This window comes from Temnothorax nylanderi, unplaced genomic scaffold (assembly GCF_030848795.1).
Source record: "Temnothorax nylanderi isolate EJ_2023f unplaced genomic scaffold, tnyl_v1.0 TNYL_tig0046_pilon, whole genome shotgun sequence".
Taxonomy (NCBI): domain Eukaryota; kingdom Metazoa; phylum Arthropoda; class Insecta; order Hymenoptera; family Formicidae; genus Temnothorax; species Temnothorax nylanderi.
The window spans coordinates 1,198,726-1,225,477 of NW_027249108.1; the positions used below are offsets into that span (position 1 = coordinate 1,198,726).

The 26,752-nt window shown below is 35.0% G+C and overlaps 4 protein-coding genes across 5 annotated transcripts; all 4 read right to left on the minus strand.

Moving 5' to 3' along the window:
* Positions 1-83: 83 nt before the first annotated feature.
* Positions 84-5,879, minus strand: LOC139772095 (probable 2-oxoadipate dehydrogenase complex component E1 homolog). Its single transcript, XM_071705452.1, has 14 exons — positions 5,802-5,879; positions 5,161-5,510; positions 4,489-4,778; positions 4,082-4,301; positions 3,338-3,687; positions 2,865-3,086; positions 2,619-2,776; positions 2,115-2,388; positions 1,698-1,905; positions 1,170-1,582; positions 929-1,049; positions 550-738; positions 370-455; positions 84-207 (listed from the first exon to the last, which is right to left on the minus strand). The coding sequence occupies exons 2-14, from the start codon at positions 5,303-5,305 to the stop codon at positions 100-102; spliced, it is 2,784 nt and encodes a 927-aa protein (XP_071561553.1). The 5' UTR covers positions 5,306-5,510; positions 5,802-5,879; the 3' UTR covers positions 84-99.
* Positions 5,880-6,788: 909 nt separating this feature from the next.
* Positions 6,789-11,510, minus strand: LOC139772100 (uncharacterized). 2 transcript variants are annotated; one of them, XM_071705462.1, is made up of 9 exons: positions 11,256-11,510; positions 9,950-10,366; positions 9,460-9,522; positions 9,330-9,374; positions 9,206-9,253; positions 8,968-9,123; positions 8,093-8,456; positions 7,330-7,771; positions 6,789-7,214 (listed from the first exon to the last, which is right to left on the minus strand). In XM_071705462.1, exons 1-9 carry the CDS (start codon positions 11,311-11,313, stop codon positions 6,981-6,983), a joined length of 1,827 nt encoding a protein of 608 aa, XP_071561563.1. In that variant the 5' UTR covers positions 11,314-11,510; the 3' UTR covers positions 6,789-6,980. The 2 variants fall into 2 exon arrangements, with proteins under 2 accessions (XP_071561563.1, XP_071561562.1); XM_071705461.1 differs by having other exon boundaries at positions 9,920-10,366; positions 11,256-11,507.
* Positions 11,511-11,766: 256 nt separating this feature from the next.
* Positions 11,767-15,527, minus strand: LOC139772098 (intraflagellar transport protein 81 homolog). Its single transcript, XM_071705459.1, has 13 exons — positions 15,245-15,527; positions 15,035-15,183; positions 14,613-14,724; positions 14,369-14,485; positions 14,223-14,282; positions 13,941-14,093; positions 13,560-13,838; positions 13,140-13,457; positions 12,918-13,059; positions 12,508-12,656; positions 12,357-12,437; positions 12,119-12,285; positions 11,767-11,988 (listed from the first exon to the last, which is right to left on the minus strand). Exons 1-13 carry the CDS (start codon positions 15,347-15,349, stop codon positions 11,892-11,894), a joined length of 1,929 nt encoding a protein of 642 aa, XP_071561560.1. The 5' UTR covers positions 15,350-15,527; the 3' UTR covers positions 11,767-11,891.
* Positions 15,528-15,763: 236 nt separating this feature from the next.
* Sara (Smad anchor for receptor activation) lies at positions 15,764-26,694 on the minus strand. The gene is made up of 16 exons (XM_071705444.1): positions 26,166-26,694; positions 25,938-26,082; positions 23,371-25,374; positions 23,000-23,232; positions 22,715-22,814; positions 22,528-22,607; positions 20,914-21,088; positions 19,755-19,970; positions 19,543-19,665; positions 19,306-19,470; positions 19,005-19,164; positions 18,451-18,866; positions 18,144-18,387; positions 17,727-17,847; positions 17,480-17,641; positions 15,764-17,390 (listed from the first exon to the last, which is right to left on the minus strand). The coding sequence occupies exons 2-16, from the start codon at positions 25,993-25,995 to the stop codon at positions 17,235-17,237; spliced, it is 4,413 nt and encodes a 1,470-aa protein (XP_071561545.1). The 5' UTR covers positions 25,996-26,082; positions 26,166-26,694; the 3' UTR covers positions 15,764-17,234.
* Between the last annotated feature and the right edge of the window lie 58 nt (positions 26,695-26,752).

Consider the following 26,752-nt stretch of genomic DNA (forward strand, 5'->3'; position numbering starts at 1 on the left):
TCTATTAACGAAATTAATGAAATTATCTAAGACATGACTAGTTTTATTGAATGTAATTTAGTTAGGAGATATTATATTTAAAGTAATATTTTCTGGTTTTTATTTCAATGTAAATGGTTTAACAATAACTTCGTTAGCTTCTCGTTGATGCATTTGTCCATCTCCAACAGCTGGTGCTGCCATCGATTCTCGACCACAATATTTCAACTAAAAATTATGTCGTATTATATCGTAAAAAAATTAATGATAAAATACGTATGTGCACACATTTATCTTATTGCTTTTCACAAGTAAAAAAATTGAACAGTAATGAATGTTAATATTCATTATATGTTTATATATTAATTCTTATAATTTAATACAACTTACCTGTCGTCCACATAAGTTCTCAAAACGTGGTTTAATAAAACTCCATGCGCCCATATTTCGTGGTTCTTCTTGACTCCAAATAAAGGCTGAAACCACAAGAACATAAAATGTTTATTTAGAAACGGTCCATGTTTTTGATACAGTTTTGATTACATCGAACAACTACATTTCTCTACTTACTTTTTGCATGTTTATATTTTGCGATCTCCTCTAGTAACTCGTGGACAGGAAAGGGACATAAATTTTCTACTCTGATAATAGCTACATTCTTGTCTCCAGAAGTTTCTCGATAGTTGTCAAGTGCGTAATAATGTTTTCCACTAACTAAAATAATTTTAGTTACATTGCCTTTTTCTGCTTTATCATCCCCTGTAAAGTACATGTATATTTTTTTAAACACAATTATATATTTCTGTTATATCGACTGATCTCATTATTCTCATTATCTTACTACGTATATATATATATATATATATATATATATATATATAAGTATCAAAGTTAATAAAAAAGTTAACATGGAATATTTTGCAAGATATTCCACAGAAATGTAACATACCGATAATGGTTTTGAAGCTCGTCCGAGGTTCAAAATCCGATAAGGATGACACTGCTGCCGGGTGACGTAATAAAATTTTAGGCGCTACCACGATCAGAGGTTTCCGATAATCTCTTACCATCTATAAATTCATAAATATTTTAATTTTATTTAAAAATTTATTTTATCACTTAGAAACTTTTCGCGAGTATTTAAATCCCTTCTAGTTTTTTCACTAATGTATACTTTTTTCTCCCAATACCTGTCTTCTTAATAAATGGAAATATTGTGCTGGTTCACTGGGATTCGCAACATGTATATTAACATCATCGCCATCAACACCGTTCTCCTTACTGTCCGTTAATTGTAAGAATCTTTCGAGTCTGCATGAACTGTGCTCCGGACCAGCACCATCGTATCCGTGTGGTAAAAGCATTGTTAGGCCGCTGCTCAGCATCCACTTTGCCTCTCCACTTGTTATATACGTATCGATAACTATTTGCGCCCCATTGAAGAAATCCCCGAATTGTGCTTCCCAAATAGGCAACGTGAACGGCGATGTTATACTCATACCGTATTCGAAACCTAGCACAGCTTCCTCAGATAGAATGCTGTTAGCTACCTCTAATTTGCCAGTTTGATCATCAACCATCGAATTCAGAGGAATAAAAATGGCTAAAAATTCATATGTCTGTATAATAATCGTAGTTTCAATAGATCTACATGATAATAACAGTCTCGATAAAGCTGAATTATGTAAATAATTGTTCGATTATATGTCAAGCTACACCTCCTGTAGATTGATCAACGAGCATTGCGTGCCTCTGTGAGAAAGTGCCACGGCCCACGTCCTGTCCGCTTATTCTCACATTATATCCTTGATATAATAAAGAACCGACGGCCAATGCTTCGGCAGTCGACCAGTCCAAAGCGTTACCATTATCGATCTTTCTTAGACGACTCTGAATATGATTCTTTAACAATTGTGGATGAATATCCTGAATTACAAAAAAAATAATTATATTTTATCGATTATACACAATATGCAGGATTCCATCTGACTGAGCGCTTTAAATATCTTTACTATTTTAAATAATATGAAAGGGTTGAGACTATAAGATTTTAGTTTTTTATAAAAGAGCACGTAATGTAGTGGTAATTCTTTCGTTGGGCGTGGAGATATTTTACATATGAGATATATTCTTACGAAGTTCGATGGCACTTGAACACTTTTTTCTCCTACGAATCGTAACAAGTCTAGCTCGACGCCAGTATCCCATTGTGTTACATTGGCTTGAGCTTGTTTCATTTTCGTCCATCTTCCAGCAAGATAAGTGGTTGACTGTGCCGATATGTCTTTCGAAGATTCTTTTAGGGTCTTATTCAACCACGCTGTGTGACTTTCGACGATATTTTTAATACTTTCTGGAGTAAGTATATTGAGGTCTACTAGCTTCTCCGCATATTGATCTGGCACAGATCTGTATTAAATGAGAGATTTATATTATTTTGTAATTATTATGGATATTTTATGAATATTATAAAATATTAACTTATTTATTGATAATTCTTTTTATATTAAAATTATTATTTATAATGGATAAATGGACTATGTTACGGTTCTTTAAGTCATTAAAGGAGCCTTAATCTAGTATTATATGTCTCTAAAGTCTTGAATATATTTTTTTCTATAACTTCTATATGTACTTACGCACGATTTTGTATAATTTTATATATGATAGGGTTGGTGAATGTAGGATCATCTAATTCATTGTGACCCCATCTTCTGAAACAATTTAGATCAACAAATACATCCTTTCTGAATTTTCTTTGATATTTAAAGGCTATTCTTGCAGCTCGTACAACCATCTACAATGCATTTTGAAATTATAATTAAAAGTTCACTATTAGCGAATGATGTTAGCGAATAAAGGGGTTTTACTTCAAAAGTATGTACCTCAGGATTGTCACCGTTCACGTGAATTACAGGTGCAGATATAGTTTTCGCTAAATCTGTGCAATACCTTGACGATCGACCCCTGGAAGGTGGAGTTGTGAAGCCTAATTGATTATTAATTACCAAATGAATTGTACCACCGATTTCAAAATGCGGCGTTCTGCTTAAAACTAAGCATTCCTGATTGACCCCTTGCCCTGAATAGGCAGCGTCTCCGTGTATCTGAATATTTGAAATATTAAATAATAATACAAATATAGATTGCATTTTGGAATATAATAAAGAAACAATACGAGTCAATAAAAAAAATTCAGAGAGAAGAATCATCCTTTTAATTCTATTCTATTTAATTATATTCAGGATAAAAAAAACTGCTGAAAATGATTACTATCTTGAACTATGTAATAATAAAATAATATAATGTTTAATATCATGTCTTTGACGAAAATCTTTACTAGTCATAATATAATTACCTGAATATTTAGTATTTTATCGCTCCATTGCGCATCTTCATTATCGCTGTATGCGGCTTCTTTAATCGCTTGCATATCTCCTCGCGTTTTTCCCATCGACACGGGATTTACCACTTCCAAATGCGATGGATTTCGAAGCATGGTTACGTGAAGACTTTTTTTGACTATATTAAGATCGGTGGAGCTTATAAGGTGACTAATCACATCTCCGGTACACTTGGTCGCGTCCAGAAATTCAGAAAGTCCTTGTAATTTGCGAAATAATATTTCTGGTGGAAAATTCAGCAGTCCCGTTAATAGATTAAGACGGCCGCGGTGTGCAGAGCAAATAATCACGCGTTCCAAATTATCTAAAATGATAACGTCGCAGTTAAGTTAAATTTTTTGCGCCATGAGTGCTATCGCTACTGAAAAATCATTATATCTGTTAAGAATGAGTTGGAATTCTAACAGCAAGGAAGCAGAAAGAAAGAGTTAACGTTTTTAAAGAAAATTTATTTTCTTTTGTCAAATACTTAACTAAACTTGGCTAATTAATTTAATCTTATATCTGTTTTTTGAATAATAATATAATTTTTTAATTGAATTTTAATATAATTTAAGTGTTTTTAATTTTCCAAAATTTCTACTTATTACATAGAAGTATACATATATTCTGTTTTATATACTTGGTATACGTCTTTTTTAAGAAAAATCTTTTTATAAGAAACATTTTTCTAATTTAACTAAATGTTCGTTAATTACCACAGGCACATTGTTTGAAAAACTCATGAAAAAAGGCCATCATACTCTCGGCTCCTTCTGCTCCGTACCTCTTATGACTGACAAATTTTATGGCTAGAAAGTGGTCAAAAGCCTGACTCTTGAGCATTTCCGTAGCTATCGTTTTACGCGTTTCATTGTTCAATGGCTCGGCTAAAATTGTTTCCACGTTTTCGGCGAACCATTCCCTTTCTTCTTCCGTCTACTCGAAATCAAAATTCCCTTATCAGCAGTTTAATCACGATTTATCGTCAAAATATTACGGCAGATAACAAAAGCTATTTTTCGATCTCAAATCTTGAACGCAGTAAACGCAGGCGTAATTTTTAAGAGATAAACTCTCTGATCTTCATACATAACACTGGAATTCTATCGAATTTGCAAATTACCTCAAGATGACTAAATTCAATTCCCACGGTACCGCTATAGGTAGCATGTAAAAATCGAATAGCTTCTTCCACTGTTCCTTCATCTTGCTGTGTGAACAAAATTCCTCGAAAATGGACTTTATCCAGTAAATTTAGTCCAAAGTTTTTTGGTTGCAATTCAGATAATAGCTGTGGCTTGCTAGTAGAAATGGGATTTATATCGGCTTGCTTATGTCCATGAGTTCTATATGCACTGACTAGTCTGTAAAAATTGCTCTGTTTCACTCGTTCATCCAGATATTTTTTTGGCACTGAAAAAGACGCTAGTGATAATCATTCACATGTCGTGAGTTTTAAAAGTCAAATTCAAATTCGTGGATAAAATCAAATAAAATTGCGAATCTCTTTATTGCGTGTAAGATTGCGCTTTATATTAATACGCAATTATTGTTCGGATCTATAACGCGTTTCGATTATAAATCTAGAAAGTAAATCTAGAATGCGAATCATAACGATGCATACAAAACGAGCATGAATTTGCATTTTCGATTTCGATTTCGCGACGCTTCTGATAAAACGTTCTAATTTTAATTTAATTGAATATAATTATATACATTTCACGTGAAAACTTCGAATTCCATAACAAAAAGATTATATCCAGCATTATGTTCAATTCTTCGATAAGGCAAATACCTTCGAAGTGTCTTCGTTCACTCGGCTTATATCCGTAAACAGCATTTTCACTATGATACGATTTACCACTGACACAAGAAGTCGACCATTTCAATCCAAAGCATGGGTTGCTGTTTCTCAGCATGAGTCTTTCAATCGCGTACATTTTTGATGAAGCGTTCTTACGACGATTGTTGGTTCGACTGCAAGCGTGAAGCTCTTACGTCGATTTAACGTCATACTAATGAAATCAGTCTCCCCTCCTCCGTGATACCCTTTCTTACGTTATGTACTGCATCATATGCTGTTTCAACTTGTTGCGTTCCTTATCTGTTTACGTTCTCTATCTGTTCACTACTTACATTATCTTTCTGAAAAACATATAGAGCTCATCGGACTTGCCATTACTTTCCTCTGTGTTGCACAAATAAATATTGAAATATTAAATATCGATTCTGCATCAGTTATAAAAAAACAACTAAAATCTCGATATTTCCAATTTCGACTTAGGGGACTGCGTGGGCATATCTAGGAGGCCAGAAAGTTCTTACACTTAATTTTAAAATTGTATATAAGTAACCTTTGTAACAGACAAAAGTATTGTAGGTTTTATATTAAACAAGGTACATTCTTTTTTATATATAAAGATAATTTATTATTACAAAAGGGTCTCGGATCTTATTCGGACGAACCGCGTCTCGCTGGGTCGATCTTTTCGCTTTCGGGGCTTCCCAACGACTGTTCGCCCGCCGTTACCGGGTCGAACTCTCGCCCGTCGACAAGACAAATATACGCAATTACAATAACATTACCGATCATAACATACACAGCCCGCTCGAACCTGCTCGAACATTCCGCCGATGCGAAGAGAGATAAAGCGTATAACGTTGAGATCCTACAGTATTGTTGAATATTAAAAAAAAAATACTTTTCTATTGTTAGTAGCCAAAAATGTAAGTTAATCCATATGCATTAGTATAAACATTTCTTTTTTATCCTTTTTTTTAATTTATTAAAATTTTTCTACATCTAATTCTTTTAAATATTTGTAATTTAATTAATCGTGTTTTTCTTTCACGTTTTTACAATTTGAATATATACCAACCAGTAATTCATCCTTCATTTATATCTAGTCTTCAAATATTCCATCCTATCTACGTGAATGTCTTTCCTAAGTACAACCAGGAATTTTACTCTACCTCGTTATCCAATATACGCTTTCAATCACGTTCTCGTACACAGTCTCTATCTTACCCTCTTTATCATCCATCGGAATTCCAAGCTTTCTCTTATACTGCAGTAGCAGTAGAATATTTTAACTTGTTACCCAATGACATTTTCTCGTTCCACTTCATCCGCATCCGCTTTCAGAACATCTGTTTCTCATTATATTGCTACTCACTTTTAGCTCAATATATTATATCTGTCTCGCTTTCTTCTATTTTCTACATTCTTTGTATTCCGCATGCAAAAATAGATATAAAATCAATTTAATTAGTGAGACAAACTTAAATTTTAAAAAATAATACTTTTGAAAATATTACGTATTATGTTTAATTAATAGAATTTTATTTTATATTTCTGTGACTCTTTTGTGATTTCACGTAAATTCTAAGTCATATAAAACGGTCTTAAAATCAAGAGAAAGCTTATTTTTACATATAATATTTATTTGATCACACATTTTGTCAGAATCTTGAATCGGAATTAAATATACAAAGTATGTATTTATAATATACAACCATTGCAATGTCATTTTAATTATAGGCATGTTATAAGTATGAACAACTCGTATCTATGCATTCTATTACATCGTCAAATTTGATATATTTACACTGAATTTAAATGTCCGGGTATGCCGTTCCGATTAAATCTTTTCCTCTGTATCTAAATTTCCGTGTTATTATGTTGAATTTTGTGCCTCCTAAGGATACAGGGCAATTTCCATCTGGTCTTGCGTAGAAGCAGACGGTGTAAAGTGCCATCTCCAATTCGGGCGAAGTTCCGACGAACATACTCGCAACCGGTTTGTCGTACCCATTGAATTTTGCATGCATCTTGATGACAGATCCCTTCTGCGAAAAGAAAAGATTGCACTAACGTTTATCCAATTCTCGATGTTTGAATCGGTCGATATGATAAAGCAGAGACATTTCGCAACTTAAGCTTTCTTTATCGAAAAATGCTTACATTTCCTAAATCTGTTTTCTTAATGTAGCCCAGGTAGTCGATGTGCCTCTTCGTTTCTTCCGCGTTGAAGAAGATCCAATTGTGTAGCCCAAGTACCTCTGTACCCGAATCTACTTGTTTCGTTTCCGCCATAAAGACATGCTCGAATCCAGTACTGCCGATCCTACCCTGCCCACGCGAAAATAGATTGAACCAAATTCTTCTTAATATATCCTTATATTCATAATAATCCTGTCTCACGAATCCTTTATCTGCGAGAAAACGCATGGCAGCGGACATCACATTTGTACTTAGAAAAGTATCAACGAGGAGACTTTCTTCCTGTCTTTGAGCTGGACTAATGTACTCGTTTGTATGAGTGTCTAATTGATAATTGTCGAATATTGAGAGGACTCTTTGAACCGTAGGAATCTGGAGAGCTTCAGGATTCACTGTAAGTAGCCTGCAATTATACAATGAAATGAATTAAAAAAGATATTGAGAGAGAGAGAAGAAGGGGACATAAGAAGCGAATGTAAGTGGGAAAGATAATTAATAAATTTCGGCCGATGTATAACACAGAACAAATAAATATTGATATTCTCGATCATCCGTGATTTTACATCTAATAATAGTTTTTGTCGTATATATTCCGCCTTTATGTTTTTGAATCATATGCCAATTACTACTCATTTGAAATGTTTTTCTAAAAAATTTGTCATTTTCTATATATCCTCATTTTTTTAAATTTTGCATATATTCTATTATCAGATATGATTTTTACGGTTGCGGAGCTTGATCCGTCAGGCTGCTGCTGGTGGTCTGCTTTTGCAAATTAACTGTTATATGTTGGTTTGCATTATTATTCGTCTCTTTGATGTAAAGCGCCTCGGAAAGCTTTTCTAAATCCTCGTCGGTGACGGTATTTCCTTTGCTATATGTCGGATTGCTGGAATACACTTTCTTAGTTGGGTCTGATACACGATCCGTAGCAGCTGCTGCTCCAGCGACGGCAGCAGCACCACCTGCTGCTCCAGCGGCGGCGGCAGCAGCACCACCAGCTCCTCCCGGTGATACTGGACGATTGGGCTGAGGAGATTGATCAGGTCGCGTTGGTGCTCCGGGCAGAGTCCTGCGTTCGTTTCCGCCTGATTCATACCCAAAGGATAATACATAAATCCCTCTGTTGCACTAAACTGTTTTTTAACTATATAAATTTTTACTGTAAGATTTATTGTGTTCGTACAAAAAAATATATCCAAGTATGTTTCATCCCTGCTTTCCACAATTTTTATGAATTTTCAATCTGTTATAATATACGTTTAAAAAATACGTATCTTTTTACAAAATGCTCTTACGTATATTAAAGAGATAAAATTTTCCTTTAGAAAAAATCGACTTTTATGTTTCTAATATGTATATTATCGAAGCAATAAGATATGCAAAAATATTTTAAACAATTTAATATATTTTTATATTATACTCTCAAAGGCATTTTATAACGGTGTATTCAGATTTTTGGAAAATGTTATATTTTTCAGAAATATTTTCTTCATCCACTAGTTTTTGAGAACTTTGAAATTTTTCTATAACTAAATTAAAGCTTGTTTAAAACAATCGTCGCCATACATCCTGCACTTGAATATTCTAAAAGAATACCTGGATATTCGGGTTGCCTCGGAAGACCTGTAGGTGAAGCAGACCCGCGTGTACCACCAGCGACGACATTAGCCCACGTTTGTCCACTTGAAGGTCTATTTGGACTGGAAGGACTGTTCTGACCCGCTCTGGCAGGTGGTATTGCAGTAGTAGATCCTGAAGATGTATTAGATTTCATTTGAGATTATTTTACTGTAGAAACTGCTGCGAATGAGCCAATGTATGTAGAGAAATTTACCAGGCGTTACATGGGGCTGTACGGACGGCGCGGAAGTCGGCTTCGGTGCTATAAAATTTCAATATTTCATATAATACTTATATTTAAAATCTTGATTTCATATTAGTAATTATCAGATAGTAACCTGTACTCGTTGATCGAGGCAGTGGTTGAGGCGTATTTCTCGAGCCTGTAAAAATGAGTTAAACCGATTTTTATATGACAAAAAAATTTCAACGTTGTTTAAAATCCTTTAAATAGAATAATATAAGAACCTGCAACTGACGGCTGCGTCGGTTGAACCGGTATGTTTCCTGATACCGATGTTGGTCTTAAGTCTAAAACATTCAAGAGAACTCAATTCGTAAATATTCATTATACATTATACATATATAATGCATGCAACATTTTTTACGGCATGTCTTTTCATAAAATGTCAACATTATCGATATTTTTAATTCTTATATATAATCCGATTTTCCTAGTCATTCTATATAATCACAAAATGATCATAAGCATTATAAAATATTCACTTTCCAATGATTTTAATACTTTTATGTGTAGAATAATTAATTTATGCGAAAGCAAGCATCTAATTACATTTTAATTATTTCTTGCGATGTCTTTTCTTAAATATGAATGCATGTGAGTATGGAAATGTGAATTTAAGACTCGGGTGTATTCATCCATTTAAAAATCATGGCTCGCAAGGAAACGCTATTCGTACAAAGTGACCTGTGGGTGAATTGGGCCGCGTCCGATCACCATTAGTCGCCAATCCAGGTGTTCTCGATGGTTGATTTTGGCCTGGTTCGCCAGCTCCCGTCAAATCCACAGCCCAATCCCGATAACTCTGACCATTTCCACCACCGACTCCCGGTTTGTTTGGCCTCGGAACGGCAATGTCCAGACCGACTTCGGTCCCTGGATTAGGTCGATTGGGTCGCGCGTTATTTCGTACATTTGGTCGAGTACCATCCACGCCAATTGCTGGTCCCGAGTTAGCGGTGCCTGTTACAACAGTTCCGGGGTTTGCAGCCGGCACCGTCGGGCCTCCGGCGATTGTAGCCTTTGTCGGAGTTGTAACGGATTGTACGGACGTCGGTGTGGCGGTAGTCGTAGTCGTAGAAGTGGTAGTCTCTTTGTCCTTTTTCCAAAATTTCCATCCTGCTTCACTATTACCTGAAAGATTGATCAGAGTTATTGAAATCTTTAAAAAGTGCATGCACAAACGAAATCATTTAGCGTACGTAATATTGTTATACATCCGGTAAAAAATTTATTATTTCAATACATAATTATTAATCTCTATTCGTATATATAGAAAAAATAATAAGAGGAATCTAAAAATAATTAAAAGCTAAGATAATTTTCGCATTGTATTTTTCATAAAAAGGAGTTTGAGGAAATGAGAAAATAATGCGAATGTCTTTGGAAATAAAAACGAGAATTAATATTATAAGAAAATAGAAATAAGAAAAAGATTATATGTCGACAAATCTATAAGTCTGCTCGATATTGACACATTTAAAATTGGGTCGATATAATTTTTATCGAAAAGTTATGACCTTTTAAAATTGGGTCGATATAATTTTTAACGTTATTTATCACGTTTACGGGGTCATAATGGTCATTTGAGATATCGGTGTAATCAACGTTACATATACGTTGTACATGTCTTTAACGATTAATTTCCTCTCTAACAGTAAGTGTGTTCGTTCTTTATTAAAATCTTTACATAAATTTCTCGAAGTGCAATTGTATTTCCTATCATAGTGTATCTATTACAAAAAAGTTATCTCGTATCCATGATACATCGTATTGATTTCCGTCTGAATATAAAAACTCTCAGAACTATCGCGGTTTAATTCCGTTACAGATATGTCGTTTGAAATAATCCTCTTTTATAAAACCACCAAGTAATAGTTTTGTCGAATAGTTTTGTGCACATAAAAGATTCTATTTCACGCATATAAATTGATTCATGATGTACGTTTCACTTTTTCCTGATTCGTTTCTCGATAAATAGTTATGAAACATTCGATGAATTAATAATAAGGGAACAGCTTACCGACGTATAGCAAGAGCGTGATGACCAAAACGATGAAAACTTGATGTTTCACTATCATGATTGTTATGAGACACTGACAGATGCCGAGTCCGTGCTTGTTTGCCTTTAAGAAAAGTTATGACCTTCGTAACTTGAGACTAAATTCTATTGTAGAGAGTTACGCGCACACACACATACGCGAACGTGGTATATTCATTCGTGCGCGAATGAAGTCAGACTGCGTCTCCGTCAGCTCCGTCTACGATTTAATTGCCACGAGGCGAGCAGCTTTACTTTCCCCTGGCGTCACCGACACCTCACACATCGCAGCAATACGAATGTCCAGACTGTAATAGAGGTCGTCGCTTAAACGGTCACGGCAAAGGATGATGTCAGGTCTTAATCTTGAATTCAATTTTGTTAATTCTTGTAGGAAATCTCATACGCGTCACAAAAAACGTGATAAAGAGATATACAAATAGATATAAACACGTAAAACACAGATTACTTCTTTTTAAATGTACATTGTACATATTTTTAACATATCGTGTATATTTTCTTTTATATTTAAAATATTTATTAAATTAAGACATTTATAAATATCTAGCATTCTATTAAAAATATGCGTAATAAATATTTAATAAGTGAATATTAATATTATTGCAACACAAGAGTTTCAGCGCCCCCTCTTCGCACAACTATGCCATCAGTCTGTTTACTTTCTTCTGCACATTGAATTTTACAAGAAAAGATTCTGAAACGTGCAAACATTTTGTTTTTATTAATAATCATCAAAGATTATTCAAAGCTTTTTGCTATTAAGTTGTAAAGTACTTGCTAAACCAATACGTATTTGTTGAACATGTACAGAAAATATTGCTTACGATATGATATTATTCCATTGTTGCGTTTTATTCTCGTACTGCATAGTGTGTTCTTTTATCCTCCCTTGTTCCTTATTCAAATTTTTTAAAGTTTCTTCTTCTTTTACAATCGTATTATGTAATTCCTGTTTTAATGCTTGCCCTACGTTATTAAAACCATTGTTGGTCTAAAAAAGAAATATTGTTGTAAATGTATCAAGTATAATGATAGATATTATTTTCAAAATTTCATATTTACTTTTGCTTCATTACGTAGCTTTTCCTCGGTAATCTTTATTTTTGCAATTTTTTGTTGTAATTGTTTCTTATCGTTGGTATCCTACAATGCAATAAGCAATATTATTTTAACGCGGTTAATCCATATTCTTCATACGTATAATAAATTTTACCTGTAATAATTTGTTCTTTAGCTGTTTTGTTTCGGACAATAAATCGCTCGTTGTATTTTTCATAGTCGTTTCTACCGTGTTATGACTTTTACATGCTTTTTGATACCTCTCGTCAGTCTCACGTGCTGTTTGCCGTAATGATTTCATATCTATATATAAAAGACATGCATAATTACTATACATAAATAACAAATCTATAATAAATCTACAGTAGACTGAATTATGTATTTATTCATATAGAATAATAAAAAGGATTTTCGATATGTTTTACTATCTAATGATGGTATTCGAAAACAATGAATTTATTCGCACGAAAATGTAATTAACATAATTTCTCACTTTTGATATTAAAATTCGGATGCAAATAAACATTATTTAATTTTGCTTTGCAAAGAGAGCTTCGTTATTACCTCTTATGACTGGGGCAAGATTGGTTCGCAGAGCCAATATCGAATGAGACAATTGAGTATTTGTCACGAATGCATTATCCAGCGTATAACTTTCTGGAATTGTCACTTTAGATGCAACATTCGTTGTGTAAGAATGAGTTATCTGAAATCATAATACGAAGAGCATCGATACATATTCATTATACTGATCTAGTTTAAGAAGATCCGGGAGTTTCAATCTACCTGTCCATCTAGAATAGCTGCTGTTCGATTAAGTACACCGCTTTCTGCTTTTAGACCCGCCATCTCCGCTTTGCAACGCTTGTACAATGTACCTTTGGTCTTTAAACGATTGATATACCTTTTCAGTTCCTCCGCTCTGGGTATTGATGTCTCCAATAAAGTTTTCGAATGATCCTGTTTCTCTTTTAATCGCGATTGCAATTCCCCCAAGGAACTTTCGATCTTTTCTAAACGTTCAAGAGCGTTGCGTTTCATATTTCCGACAGCTGCGGCCTGCTGCCTAAACGGTCCCATTTTATCGATATCATTTTTAGATATCTAAAAATCAAGGCATTTGCATGAGACAAATGAGACTTGCCGTACAATATATTATCGTTAAATAAATTCCTCATATTCCAAACGTTTTTGACGCACACTCACTTTGGACTCCACCAAATCTTGTATGTCCTTTAATACCGCATCTAAATTGTTTCTCATGGTCAAAATTTTATCCGGACCCAAATAAGAATATTCCTTGACCACCGACAACGCTCTCATCCGATTCTTCTTTGCGTTTAACTCAGACGGAAGCTTCTCCTTCACGATCGCCGATTGTACTGTCACTTCCTCCGTCAGATGTTGGATTAAGATCTGTGGTGTGAGCCCGGTACTGTCGCGCTTCAAAGCGTGCAACTCGCGTTCGACTCGTTGAAGGGAGCTCTGGATATGTGTATAAGATTAAGATTGCAGAGAGAATAGAAGCATTTAGTCGCGACGTTAAATTTTCCCAAGAAATCTATTATTTTTCATAAGGAGATATACTTGTAAATCGGAGATAGTGTCCTCCTCTTGTTCCTTCTGCGATATCAGATCGCGTTCCTTGTCCCTTTCCGTTCGTAACAATTTGCTGGCATCGAGTAAATGCAACGCTGGCTCAGCCTTCGTTTTGATCCTGCTGATACGCGCTGTCACTGCCTGCGTTTATGACAAAAAAATATCGATTCTAACATCAATGCCGGACCGAGACTCGCGTTATCCCGAATTGGAGCTTGGAATATTTTTATACATCATGTAGCTAAGATCACAGAAATATCTGTTACACACCTCCTTTTCCTTTGCCATTGCTTGTAGGTCCGTTGCGAGCTCAACGGCATTTTCAACATCCTGAACGAATGAGAAAAAATAATTCATTATTCGTGTATGGAAACGAGAGAGAGAAACGGGAAGACAACATACACAATTACACATACCTTCTTTCCTATCTCTCTTTCTTTATGAATTGTCTTAAATCTGTCGACGAGGGACAAGTACTGCTCGTGTAAAAGGGATATTTCCGAATCTCCCAGATACTCAGACGGGATTTCAAGCTAATAAGAATAATACTTTTCGTTTAGGAATTTTTGCTAGTCGGTTAATTTCCTTTTTTATTAATTATATTATTTAATTATGCTAACGCATGGCGCACGTGCTCGCGAAGCAATCTCGATATCTTACCTTGACGAGAAACCGTGACAGATACGCTCTTTTCCGAACTACGTCGATATGCGTCAGGAGCCATGTCAATATAGGATGAATAATTTCAATTTCACCTCGAACTAAACCTTGTCTAAACGAAAGACAACGTTAGAGGTACCCGGAAAAATTTTTTTTATATATAATTATATATAAAATATATCTACATATGTTTTCTTTCTCTTTGATACTAAATGCAATCGTTAGAATAATTTTTATCACCGTAAACTTATTTTCAAAAAGTGCAAAAATCTACTTTTACTATTCTTTACTTTTATTTATATCTTTTGCATCATATATTTGTTGTTTTATTTGTGTCTTTTGCATTACTCTTTGAAAGATCCGATAGAATGAGAAAAATATTAACGCACTTCGCTCAAAGTATCTGAAATCTAAATTGTCACCTAAATGTCACGGGATCCACATCGGGCTGGTAATTAAGTATTCGAAGGGCTGTTAAAATATATATAGAATTTTCTTCCGGCGAATCCAACTTAATATCGACATCCGAACCATCTTGCTGTTGTATCTTCATCAGAACACCGCATAATATCTGCGAGAAAAAGTGGAATGTTCATCGAAAGTGCCGCGATGATAAAATAGCGGAAAGATACCTGCAATAAATCCTCGGCGTTTAAGGCGTTGAATCCGATCAGATTGTAATTTCGTCCTAATAATTTATTTACTCCTGTCACGATAAATTTCACGTTTTCACTCATAATGAGATTTTTCCGCACCAAGTCTCGCGCCTGTCTTTCCAAAAATGAAAAACGCCTTTCGAACTTGCCAAACACTTGTATACCCTGCGCTATAAACGTAATAATAAATGACCGAGTGCGTCTAGAGTCTAGACCGACGGACGTTATAGCTTCGGTTGCCCCGACAACAACGTACCCAACACGGTATTGATATATTCATTTGTAGCGCATAAATTCAACATTCTTCAACATCAAATGCATAAGGAGTGAAGGATGTGACCTTTTGTTCATACAATAATGCAAACAATAAACGCACAATTATAACAAAATACTTTATTAACATTATTTAATCAGTTTAATGTACCAATGTGTTAATAGCGCGCAGATATCTCATCGTTCAATTAGAATCGAGTAATAAAATGTCTCGCTATAATATGAACTGTATATATAGCTAACAGGTTTATTATAACAATAAATACAATAATACATAATTACATTGTAGTACTGTAGACTGTAGTGTTACAAGCTGTCCTCATACCCCAAAAAACTTGCTATATAAAACATTGTTAGTAGAGAAGTATATCAATGGGAAAGAACTGAGATATTTGCCAACACACGCATTTGCAGCGTGTATGCTCGTATTCAGCAATTTTTCTGTGATCTAATTATTGGTAATTGTTAGCAGTTGCCGGTTAAAAAAACTTATTGTTTATAAAGAATTTTTATGAAAATGTCGCAGGTTATTTCTGCACGTAAAGTGATCACCCTATATCTCGTAAAACAATCGAGAAAGGATAGATACTTATTTACATTAACAAAGATTATAGTATAACCTGCGTAAGTCTTTGGCAATAAACAACATGTATTATTCAGCACAACTGAATTGATTGATGCTGACTTGATCTGATTGATTACAATATCGAACAAATGTCTATCATGAGCTTCCTAAAATACATATCACTACGCGCACGTGCACGCGCGCGCCAACAGATCTATACATATATATAAATTACTTATCCAAAATAATGTTAATTTTTTCTCCTGTAAAAAAATTAACGGTATTTTCTTACGTATAAATTTGAAGCTCGTTTAAAATTAAGCAAGAAACATATTTCTACGGCTAATAAAACTTGAATAAAATATTAATAATAATTTGAATGCAATATTAATAAATTGTCCACTATTGGATGTGTCGATATTGCCTTATCTTTCTATAAGAGAAGGTTATCTTCTCGTAACTCATGATACACATATTTGCATTACATTACCATTCATTCTTATGTATATTATCCGAAGCAGAAAATACAAGGTAAAGTTTTCGAGACAATAGACATTGGAAGTTTCTATCACTGCACATCGCTATTAAGCCGCTTGCACAATGCCAGGCAACAGGCAATAGGAACAGGAAATAACCAAAAAATCGTTAATTACTACCTAAAAAATTCGAATGCTATGATTGGTTGGCAACAGGCAATAGGCACAGAATTTCCAACGTGACGGAAACTCTGTGTCTATTGCCTGTGTCACTCTTTATTCTGCATTTATACATGATTCCTGATTTCTATTCCCTGTTCCTATTGCCCGTTGCCTGGCATTGTGCAAGGGGCTTTACTGTTTCTCTTCGATTCTCGATTCGTATTTGTAATAAATTATTATGCACATCATTGACTTATTTCGCGATAAAATTAAAAATATTTCATTCGGCAATCTTAATAAATAGACAAATCGAAAATAATATCCTGAATTATAAAACAAAGTATACAATAAAAAGTAACATACAGATCATATAATCACTGCACCATGATGTTCAGTGCAATTGCACAGCTTCCCAGTTGAATGAAAAAGTTCTTCTCCTGAAGACACATCACCGATTAAAACATGCGAAATATACATTACGTATCCTTGTTTAATCCTCAAGCACATAGAATATCAATTCAAGCACTGTATGTGCATCCTGACTGCTTTGTACAGCTTTATGTAAAACTTGAATTAATTCATTGTCTAAACTTTTCATATATATTGGCGGTAGTTTTGTACCCTCACTTCCAGCTTCATAGCCCACCTATATGGAGACGCATATTTAACAATTTAAATACAATCCTAATGTAACAAAGTGAGTTCTATATATATAAATCAAAGAGTTATATTTACATTATCTGGATGAATCGTTGTCCGCACACCGAGTTTTGTTAAACCCGCTGTTGCCAGAAGATCCAGCAATTTAACCAATGCTGCACATGTCGCTTTTGCTATGCTGCCAGATAGTTTGTTTATATCCACAGGATCGTTCACGCCATTCGTATGATCATCTGACTTTTGTAGTAATATTATTTTATTAATTTAGTTTGCACACATATGTATTTAAAATAATGATACTTCTCTGTAACGGCATACATACTTTTATAATGAATACTTCTGTCCAGCGTATGAATCGGCTTGCACCTTTATAATCAATGCCATTATGTACTCTAATAGATGGTATACCATCCATTAATTGTCCATCAATAGGACTTTTAACACTGGTAATAAAAGATCGCTGTTTATTTAATGTGTTCAATATTGAGGCAAGAGAAAGAAAGAGTTCGTAATATACAATTTCATGTGAAGTATATTAATATGTTGCATATATATTATAGCTCTTATTTGAAAAATTTGTTTTACTCGTGTGAGAGAGAAAGAGAAAAAAGGAGGAAGAAAGGGATATATAGGAGGAAGATAAAAAAAGAAAGAAATAAAGAAGGAAGAAAGGAAGGAACAAACATTGGCAAATATCTCAAATATAATAATAATAATTAAATTTATCGAAAGAATTTACCCCAGGTTAAACAGCGTGTCGTTTTCGACCCACTTTATATTTACAGTCTCGTCTGGCTCCGGTGCTCCCTGGCGTCCGCAACCGATTGAAAAATCTTGCATATTTTTGAGAGCAGCCTTCAAGGCTTCCATTTTTTCTGGCATTATTTCTACCATTAATCCATCTTCAACGATACTGGACTTGGCAGAAAGTCCCATTGAAGATTTTAGAGCACCATTGATGACAATGAAACTGGCGCCGGTTACTATATAATAGAAAAACAGTTATTTCCATGTCATCAGCAGAAATTTTTTGCTTACAAACCCACCTGTTCTTGGCTTGTTGTGAATATTTATCGCTTGCGTTTGGTAACTGCTTTCATCACCGGTATTCGTTTGTATGCAAACTAAATGTGAATCCGCAGTTATGCTGAAGTTTGAGGCATAAGCTAAGACATGATCATTCGAATTATGAAGTCCTTTTATAACTTGGTCATATCGATTCTTGGGGAACATAACGTCTGTCGTACGATTTTTAAGGTGAATTGTTAAGCCCCTCACTCCTGGCAAAGTATAGCCGAAATTTCTAAAATCCGCTAATACTTTCATGACAGTGTGCCCAATCTCGAAATATAACGCATTTCGAAAACGTACGGACACCAATGGGCAAGGATAATAACGATATTCCGCTCCGAGACGTAAAAGAAGCCTTAATGGGAATACTTTGGCCCATGGGGTTTCCCACCTAAAATGAACAACAGATACAAGTGAAATTATAGTTGTCAAATAAATGGAATCATATGAAACAAATTGTAGAATACATGGATCTATTCACGAAAAAAAAAGTTCAATTTTACTCAGAGCGAAATTTTATTATATTCACCTGTGAACCAAAAGTCCAATCAAGAAAGGTGCGGGCGGTAAAATTATCTTTTGCAAGCACTGCAACGTCTGGCGAATAAAAAGAAAACCCGCATGCTCGCGTGAGCCCAACAGGTTGGTGCCTTGATATACCGAGAAACCGAGTTCCGTCATTGTATTACCTGAAAAGGCAAACACGATAGAAATAATTTATTGCAATATAAAGTATGAATTTTGTGAATATTATGCGCTGTTATTAAGATATCAACTAAATTTATGTAATTGACATATATAAGATATTATACATATACAAGATATTATACCTTTAATAGCTTCGAGATATAATTGATTGATATATATCAGAAGATCTTTTGGAATCCGTGTTTCATCTGGTAAAACCTCGACTAATAAAATAACTTCGTCCTGACCAATGCAAGCAAGACCTCTCGACGTCACGTTCCAGCAGATCTTGTTTACGCAGCAATTTACTGCGAATTATGTGAATAAGAACGTTAAGTTTCTTTACACATATACCGGCAGTATAATTTCTTTATACTTACAATTAGTTATCTTCACATATGCATAAAGATTCCGATTAATCGCGAACATTACCGACGGTTCGCATTCGTTTTTCAGCGTTTTATAGAGCACACCTTCGTCCATAGGTGGATGGTATGTAATATCTGGTTACGATAAAAAGAAAGAAAATGAAGTGATAATATGAATGACATAAGTTACTACAACTATGAATACTTTTATATAACATCCTTACGGCCTTTGTGTATCGTGACAGTCGGAGGCAATAAATTAGAATCATGTGGAATATAACTATTGGTCGTATTGTCTAGAGGAGGATGATGATGTTGCCTTCTCGTTGCAGTGTCCGCAGATCCCGTGGCAAAAATCCGTTTAGTTCCCTGCTTGCGGTACGGTGGCTTTGGGTCCCAACACGTGTCTAGCTCTGTCAGGTCACAGCCAGGCCTTATTCCTGTGTTTTAGTTATAGGTGCGTAAAAATAAAACAAACAGGATAGGCTGGGGAAGGGCGAGTTGTCAACTTACTGACATGTTCCAGAAAGGCAAAAATAAACAAGTAGTAATTTCGCGTTGGACGTACATTGGATTAATAATTTTACATAGGACGTGTTGGACAAAGGAATAACAGAAACGAGACAAAACGAAAAAATATACAGCAGGAAAAAGTATGTGTGTACGATTTAGGAAATAATTGTATACTTAATTATACCTTGAAGAAGTAAATAGCGACCGATATATGTGTGTAACACACGTAATAAAGAAATTTGACATTTTCCGATCATCGGGCGGAATTTTATGCCTAAATACTTTATATATATTTGCCTTATGCCTCGCATCACGCGCCGATTTATCTCATACAATCTTGAAACGTAATCTTACCAGTCAAAGCTGAAAATATTACATTACTAAATTGGTGTACGACATTACTGATAATAATGAACATCTTATGAATCTTTTCTCCTTCATATTCATTTAGATTTATCACTTCAGTCATGACACGAATTCTCTATTTTCAGAGACGGTAGACTCGAGTCTTAATACGTCTAGCTCTATCTTAACGGTGTCTTATTACTCGCTCGTTCCAGAGCATTTATTCGGCATAAGATCTCGTCCAATGACAGAAATGTTAAACTTAATTCATTCTGTAGAATAATTGTACGTAACAAGAACAAATTATGTATACTCAGCATACCCAGTACGTTCATGAATTTACCATATATAAAAATTATAGCTAATATGTAAATCTGTACATTATGTAATTTAAGGTGTATATATTTATTACGAGTTAGAGATAATTACTTTAGAATTACATAGCATTAACGAGAGAAAGAGAAGGAGAAAGAATGAATTAAGAACACCAATAACATTAATAAATTGTAAGCAATAATTACCTACCGTCACTGAACATTACGGATTTCTGTCCTTCTGCACGATGTTTCGAACCCTCTCTTTTAAGAACGCCCACGGGCACCATCACCGTCGGTGGTGGCGGCAAACCGCCGGCTAACTGTTGCAAGGGTGGTATAGTTGAACAGTACTCCATGGGATTATTTGGATTAGGCTGTCTCCCCTATAACCATTTGTCGAATACTTCTAACATCGACATTTGTTTAATTGTTCAGCAAACACATTTATTAGTCAGATATACAAAAAGAAATACGATTATTCTCTTTTAACGTTTTTACAGTAAACTTTGGTAAAGGGAATCTCCATCGTTCTAAGAGAAATTGGAAAAATCGATGTTTGTAACTGTGAATAGTTTCATTATTAAGAAATAATTAAGAAGAAATCGATGAATTTTGAAGGATCGTTTTAAACGTTTTAAACACTTGTTGCTATTCATGTAAGTATTACTTTTGCTTTCTAGTGTTTACGATAATATATCATGATCAGATCTAATCATCGCAGATTCAATTTTATCAATTAACGTAATTTAGTTCGATTATACAGCATACACTTCATTTTATTTGTACTCGTCATGTGTTTGCTGGACTTCAGAAATAATCACGATACAAAGCAGACTATATTTTATTGCACAATAGCTCAAACAAAACATGCTTTACTTTTGTAACGACATGCATACTTTTCTAAAAAAACAAATAAAATGTGTTTAAAACCCAAGAGAAGCTATAAATCATATATACTACTATAGTGTAACTCAACACAAAATAAACATTACAAACAATAAGAATGCTTATTAAACATAATTGATAATAATCTATATCTTTCCTTGTCTTAAAGAATCAAGCATCTTAATTAGTCATGTATTCGGTATTATAAAACTATCTGAAGTATATGTATTTATGAAATATTTAAGCGAATCAATGGATTTTTTTTTTGCTAATATAATTTGAAATCATACTAAATATACTGTGCCAAATAATGTAATGTAGAACAAAGCATTACGTGTTTCAAGTAATTATATTACGTAAAGTTTTACAAAATTATCCGCAAAACATCAATATGTCGTATTGAAAAAAATAATAATAATAAATTTATTTCTCAGGAAAATATATTTTCATTTATATGTATCATATTTAAAAAAAAGAACTATAAATCTAGCAAACCACACATTTTTAATCCGATGCAAATATACATTCCGGACATTCCCTATCAAAATAAAAACATTACAATATAATAATTTATGTATTAAAGTTTTGGTTATCAATATAGATATTTGTTAATTTAATCTGTTTTTGATATACATAAATTGTCTGCACAAGTAAAGCATAAAATTCAAACAGAAGTATTCAACAAGTTGTTATAGGTATTTATAATTAGGCTTATATTAATGTTCATGTAATGCTTAAAAAGTTAGTATTATTCGGGGGAATTCAACAGATGAAATCATAAAAGTGATTTGTTAATATGAATTTAAATAGCTTCTTTTTTTAAGTTTTCTTAACAAATGGGCAATTCTTTCAAGTAGGCCCTTATAGCTGCTCCTACAGCTACAGTTTCGTTACAGCTGTTGATACAAAAAAATCAATCCACAAATAAATAACATACCTGTACAGAATTAACATCGCTACAATCGGTATACGAATTATAGCCAGCTGACCAATCACCTATTTCCTGTTCGCTCTCTGCTGAAAAAGCAAATACATTGTTAGTCCAAGAACACCATAATCTTTTTATTTTCCCAAGTGATCATATATATTGAGATATGCTGTATATTAAGATTATTTCTTTTTACCTTTCGTGAGTAGATGATAACACGAGACACAAACACGGGAATCAATATTTAACTGGTATTCCAATCTGTATTTCATATTGCAACACTTGTTACATAGTACCTGCAAAATGTGTTGTAAATTTTAATATTTAATCGCTACGAAAAAGAAAAGCTAATGCAATGTTACAAGTTTGGAAGAGAACACCAATTTATAAAACGATAAATCATACTGCGTGATATATCAATTAATAGAACAACTAAATGACTGGGTTTTTTAATTTTTCCTTAAACTCAATAAATACGTACCTTACCGCAAGCACGACAATGATGACGCCTTTTAAGTACAGTAAATTTAACATCGCACAACATGCAACTAGGTGCATCGCTATCCGGAATCCAAAACGGAGGCTGTTTTCCCAATACTGTGTTACATTCGATTAAAGAATTATCAGAAACATCCGACGAAGCACCGCGATCTTCGTCAACAGTGCCACTAATTTCTGAGTGTTCCGGTTCTTCTGGTACAAAACTCGAGGATTCTGTTATAACATTACTTGTTACTCAATATGAAAATTGAAGCTGACTTTTTATGGCTTTGAAGAACATGCGATGGTGGCAACGTTTGTGAGTGGAGACTAACAAAGAAAATTAAAAAATAAAACATTAAAGAGACATACCTGTCTGTGAATGTGAGTCACTATGCGTCAATACAATGTCAAGTGTCTGGGGACGGGTCGGCTTTTCGGCTTCCTGATCACTTTCCTTCGTATGAGGGGCCATACAAGTATCACTGATTTTAGATGCAGTTTCCATTTTAGAGATCTCCTCGCCGTCATGTGCGCTAGTCTCATGTACAACATCTTTGTTATTTTCAGTAATATCTTGGCAATACACTCTCTTGTCATGATCTTCTTTGTTTTCTGATAAATTTAATAAAGCACCACTACTGTCATCCTGCGACAGAGTATCTCTATTAGAATCTTGTTGTAATTTCTGTGTGCTGTTACTGCAAAACTGTTCTCCGATATTTTCAAACTTTGACGTGACTTTCTCTTGAACGGCGACGACATTACTAGACATAGCTTGCAAGGTACTATCTTGTGTCGCTACATCCTGACCAATTGCTTCGATCACATGGGAATCTTTTATCGTTTTGTCTAGCTCATTACTTCGTATATCCTTTAATTGATTACTCTTTTTACTTAAAGCGTGTTTAATACATTTATTACATTTTACATCCGTTATATTTTCGTTACATATATCCGTGTTATAATCAATTACGGGAAATTTTTTCGTCTTCTCCTGAAACTCCTCCTGCGATATCTTTGGAAGTTCGCCTATCATAATTTTCTCGAATATCGGCGCTTCGTTAACATCTTCGTCGTCTCGCTGACTCGCGCTCTTTTCTTCTCTGTCACCTCTCAATTCGTCATGTGACTGCGGCAACCAGGTATTATCCGAAAGCGATGTATTTTCTGCCTTAGATCTCTCTTCTTTCTCTAACTCTAACAAATACTGGTTTAGTTCTTCTTCAGAAAAATCGTCGCCGGTATCAATTGTATGAGTCGTATGTATGCTAGAGAAGACGTCGCTCTTAGTTGCTTCTACATTTTTATCATGATTTTCGCTGCTCATTACAGTCTTATCCAACTGTGCAGTATTCTCCGCTATGCTTTCCTTATTCTCGACAAATGTGTACTCGTCGACGGGCTCCCGATTATCCAAGTCCAACTGCCGTTGTTTGCTAATGATACTATCAGAATTTTCTTTAAACGCGTCGCTAACCATGACCTTTTTATCAACATCGTCTTTATTATTGGACAGTTCCGTATTTATCGTAATGTCGTTACGTCTCGAGATGGCCGTGTTTGATACAGGAATTATAGCGTCGCTGTTATTTTCCTCAGACCGCATCGGAGTAGAATGATAAAACATAACGTTCTGCATTATATTATCCTGTTTGTTACTAGGTTCAACTTTGACAAACGTGCCCAATTCAACCGGCAAAACATTTTTATGGTCTACGGTAATCTTGTCGACCACGGAATTCGTTACACCTTTCTCTATCGAGATTGAACGTTCGTTAATCGTCACGTCTCTGTTTGACCTGAAATCTTTCTCCGCTAAATCGTCCGTGGACCTTTTAGATAAATCGTCTACCGTATCCAGCATAGGCTCGACGTAACTTAAGCTTCCAGTGGGAGCATTAATATATTCGTTCAAACTATTAAACACATTGCTGATACTAGGCTTGAAGTTCGGCTGATTTAATTTCTTGTCGTATCTATCGCCGTCTTTCGAATCGCTGCTCGCACCCTGCTGTTTCTGCATCGAGTTTTGCGATATGTCACCGTACGCCGCCGAAGACACTTGATCCGAATCGTAAGGATGAACACGTGATTTCTGCCCGGTCGTGATGTCGTTGACACGGTCGCGCGTATAGAAATTGTTCACGGAATCTTTGCTGTCCGATATAAATACTATATTCTTCTCCGCTAGCGTATACTTGGAGTCGACCTCCATCGGCCGAGTGTCCCTGTATTTTTCAACGGTCGGTGCCACGTCGCCTTTCTCGGGATTAAAGCTGTACACTTTCGAAGGCACAGATTCGTTAGCACGCTTCTCCACAACTGACGCATCGATCGTAGAAGTTGCGACTGCCGCTATTTGCTCCGCGCAATCTGCAAATAATTGATAATAAATAAAATTTTACTAGACTTTTATTTGAAACCACTTATATACGACATATTATTTCAGCGCAACACATGTACATTTATTCAAAGGGTAATTTTATATGAAAAGAAACTTCCTATAAAGTTCTATGCTCTACAAATTAAAAGAAATATATCTATGGAAGGTTCTAAAGGGATTCTTAAAGCTTGTTCAAGTTCCCACTTTTTATTTACACTTGCTCATTCGATTATGTAAAGAAAAAGTAGAAGATATAAAAAGAAATTATATTTTTAGTTTAAATACAAGGTTCTTTGAACATAGAAAGAATTCCTGAAATTTATTCAAGATACTTTCTCATTCAAGCGTAGCAAACTGTACTTTTTGTTGAAGTTTATACTCGAACAAAAAGTACAATTTCAAAATATTCAAATATAAGAATTCTTAAAATGTATTCAAGTATAAATAAAAAATATAGAAAATTTTTTTGTTCGAGCTTGCGCTTAAAACTTCCAAGTGTACGAAGAATCCATCCGAAACTCGTTCAAGTTGGACTTTCCTCGAGGATTCGTACCTTCGTTGAATTCAAAGTCATTGAGGACCTTGTCCAAGTCGATCATAAACTTCTCCATGGCGCTTCCACGTTGCGTTTCCAGTTGCGTTTTTTCTCGCTAAACAAATCTATCAAACAACTCTATCCGACTCACCGCTAACCGTACGTACAGTGCCCGTCAATGATTCCTTTCCAGTCCGCGCCCGCGTTACCAAGAGGAAGCCTGGAAAGGAATCATTGACGGGCACTGTACGATTCCATTTAACGTCAATAGATACCGATAACCTGCATGATCGAAACGCGGCTTTCGACGATACGTACGGCAACACCGGCGCAAACGTGAATCGGCACGACTTCACGTTTCACGACAGTCTCAACGCATGTTCCTGGAAATCCGTTTCAACTCTCGCTCCTCCCTAAACACAGCGAGAAACAGGTTGCGCCGAGATCGCGCTCCCCCGCGTCACAAGACGTGTCAGACGCGACGTACGCGTGACTCAGGCTCGTTCCGTTCGACGATCGTCGAATACCACGATTCCCGAGGCATGGCACTCACGCGGCTCGGCGCCTCGAAATCCGCCGATCTCGGAATCACCTCGACTTTCGTTAATTCAAAGCGACCTTACGACTCTGCGAAGCGATACGACGATCCCACCGTGCACCGTGTCGCGTATATCCAGATGCTTTCGTATGACGAAACTGTCACTTTACGCGAGGAAGAGAGAGAACAAAACAGATAGATAAGGAACCTATTGGGAGGAAATTATGAAAAAAAACGTCTCTCTTTTTTCTTTCCCTCAATCCCGTATCCCGTGGGTAATGACGGAGTCGCGTGA

Bases quoted from the DNA above. Each gene is read 5' to 3' on its own strand.
- LOC139772100 (XM_071705461.1), bottom strand. From the start codon at position 11,313: ATGATAGTGAAACATCAAGTTTTCATCGTTTTGGTCATCACGCTCTTG. The intron at 9,523-9,919 runs GTCACTTTGTAC...TGAATGTTTTAG, and splicing joins GCGGCCCAATTCACCCACAG to ACTTAAGACCAACATCGGTA. The intron at 9,375-9,459 runs GTTCTTATATTA...TCATTTTTACAG, and splicing joins GACGCAGCCGTCAGTTGCAG to GCTCGAGAAATACGCCTCAA.
- LOC139772095 (XM_071705452.1), bottom strand. From the start codon at position 5,305: ATGTACGCGATTGAAAGACTCATGCTGAGAAACAGCAACCCATGCTTT. The intron at 1,583-1,697 runs GTGTAGCTTGAC...ATGAATTTTTAG, and splicing joins CGTTGATCAATCTACAGGAG to CCATTTTTATTCCTCTGAAT. The intron at 1,050-1,169 runs GTATTGGGAGAA...ATGAATTTATAG, and splicing joins TCCATTTATTAAGAAGACAG to ATGGTAAGAGATTATCGGAA.
- LOC139772098 (XM_071705459.1), bottom strand. From the start codon at position 15,349: ATGAGTGAAAACGTGAAATTTATCGTGACAGGAGTAAATAAATTATTA. The intron at 13,839-13,940 runs GTATATCTCCTT...ACACATATCCAG, and splicing joins ACACTATCTCCGATTTACAA to AGCTCCCTTCAACGAGTCGA. The intron at 12,657-12,917 runs GTAATAACGAAG...TTTTATATATAG, and splicing joins TCTTGCCCCAGTCATAAGAG to ATATGAAATCATTACGGCAA.
- Sara (XM_071705444.1), bottom strand. From the start codon at position 25,995: ATGGAGAAGTTTATGATCGACTTGGACAAGGTCCTCAATGACTTTGAA. The intron at 22,608-22,714 runs GTAAAAAGAAAT...TTGCTTTTTCAG, and splicing joins TTATCATCTACTCACGAAAG to CAGAGAGCGAACAGGAAATA. The intron at 17,642-17,726 runs GTATGTATGCCG...TTACTACAAAAG, and splicing joins CAGAAGTATTCATTATAAAA to TCAGATGATCATACGAATGG.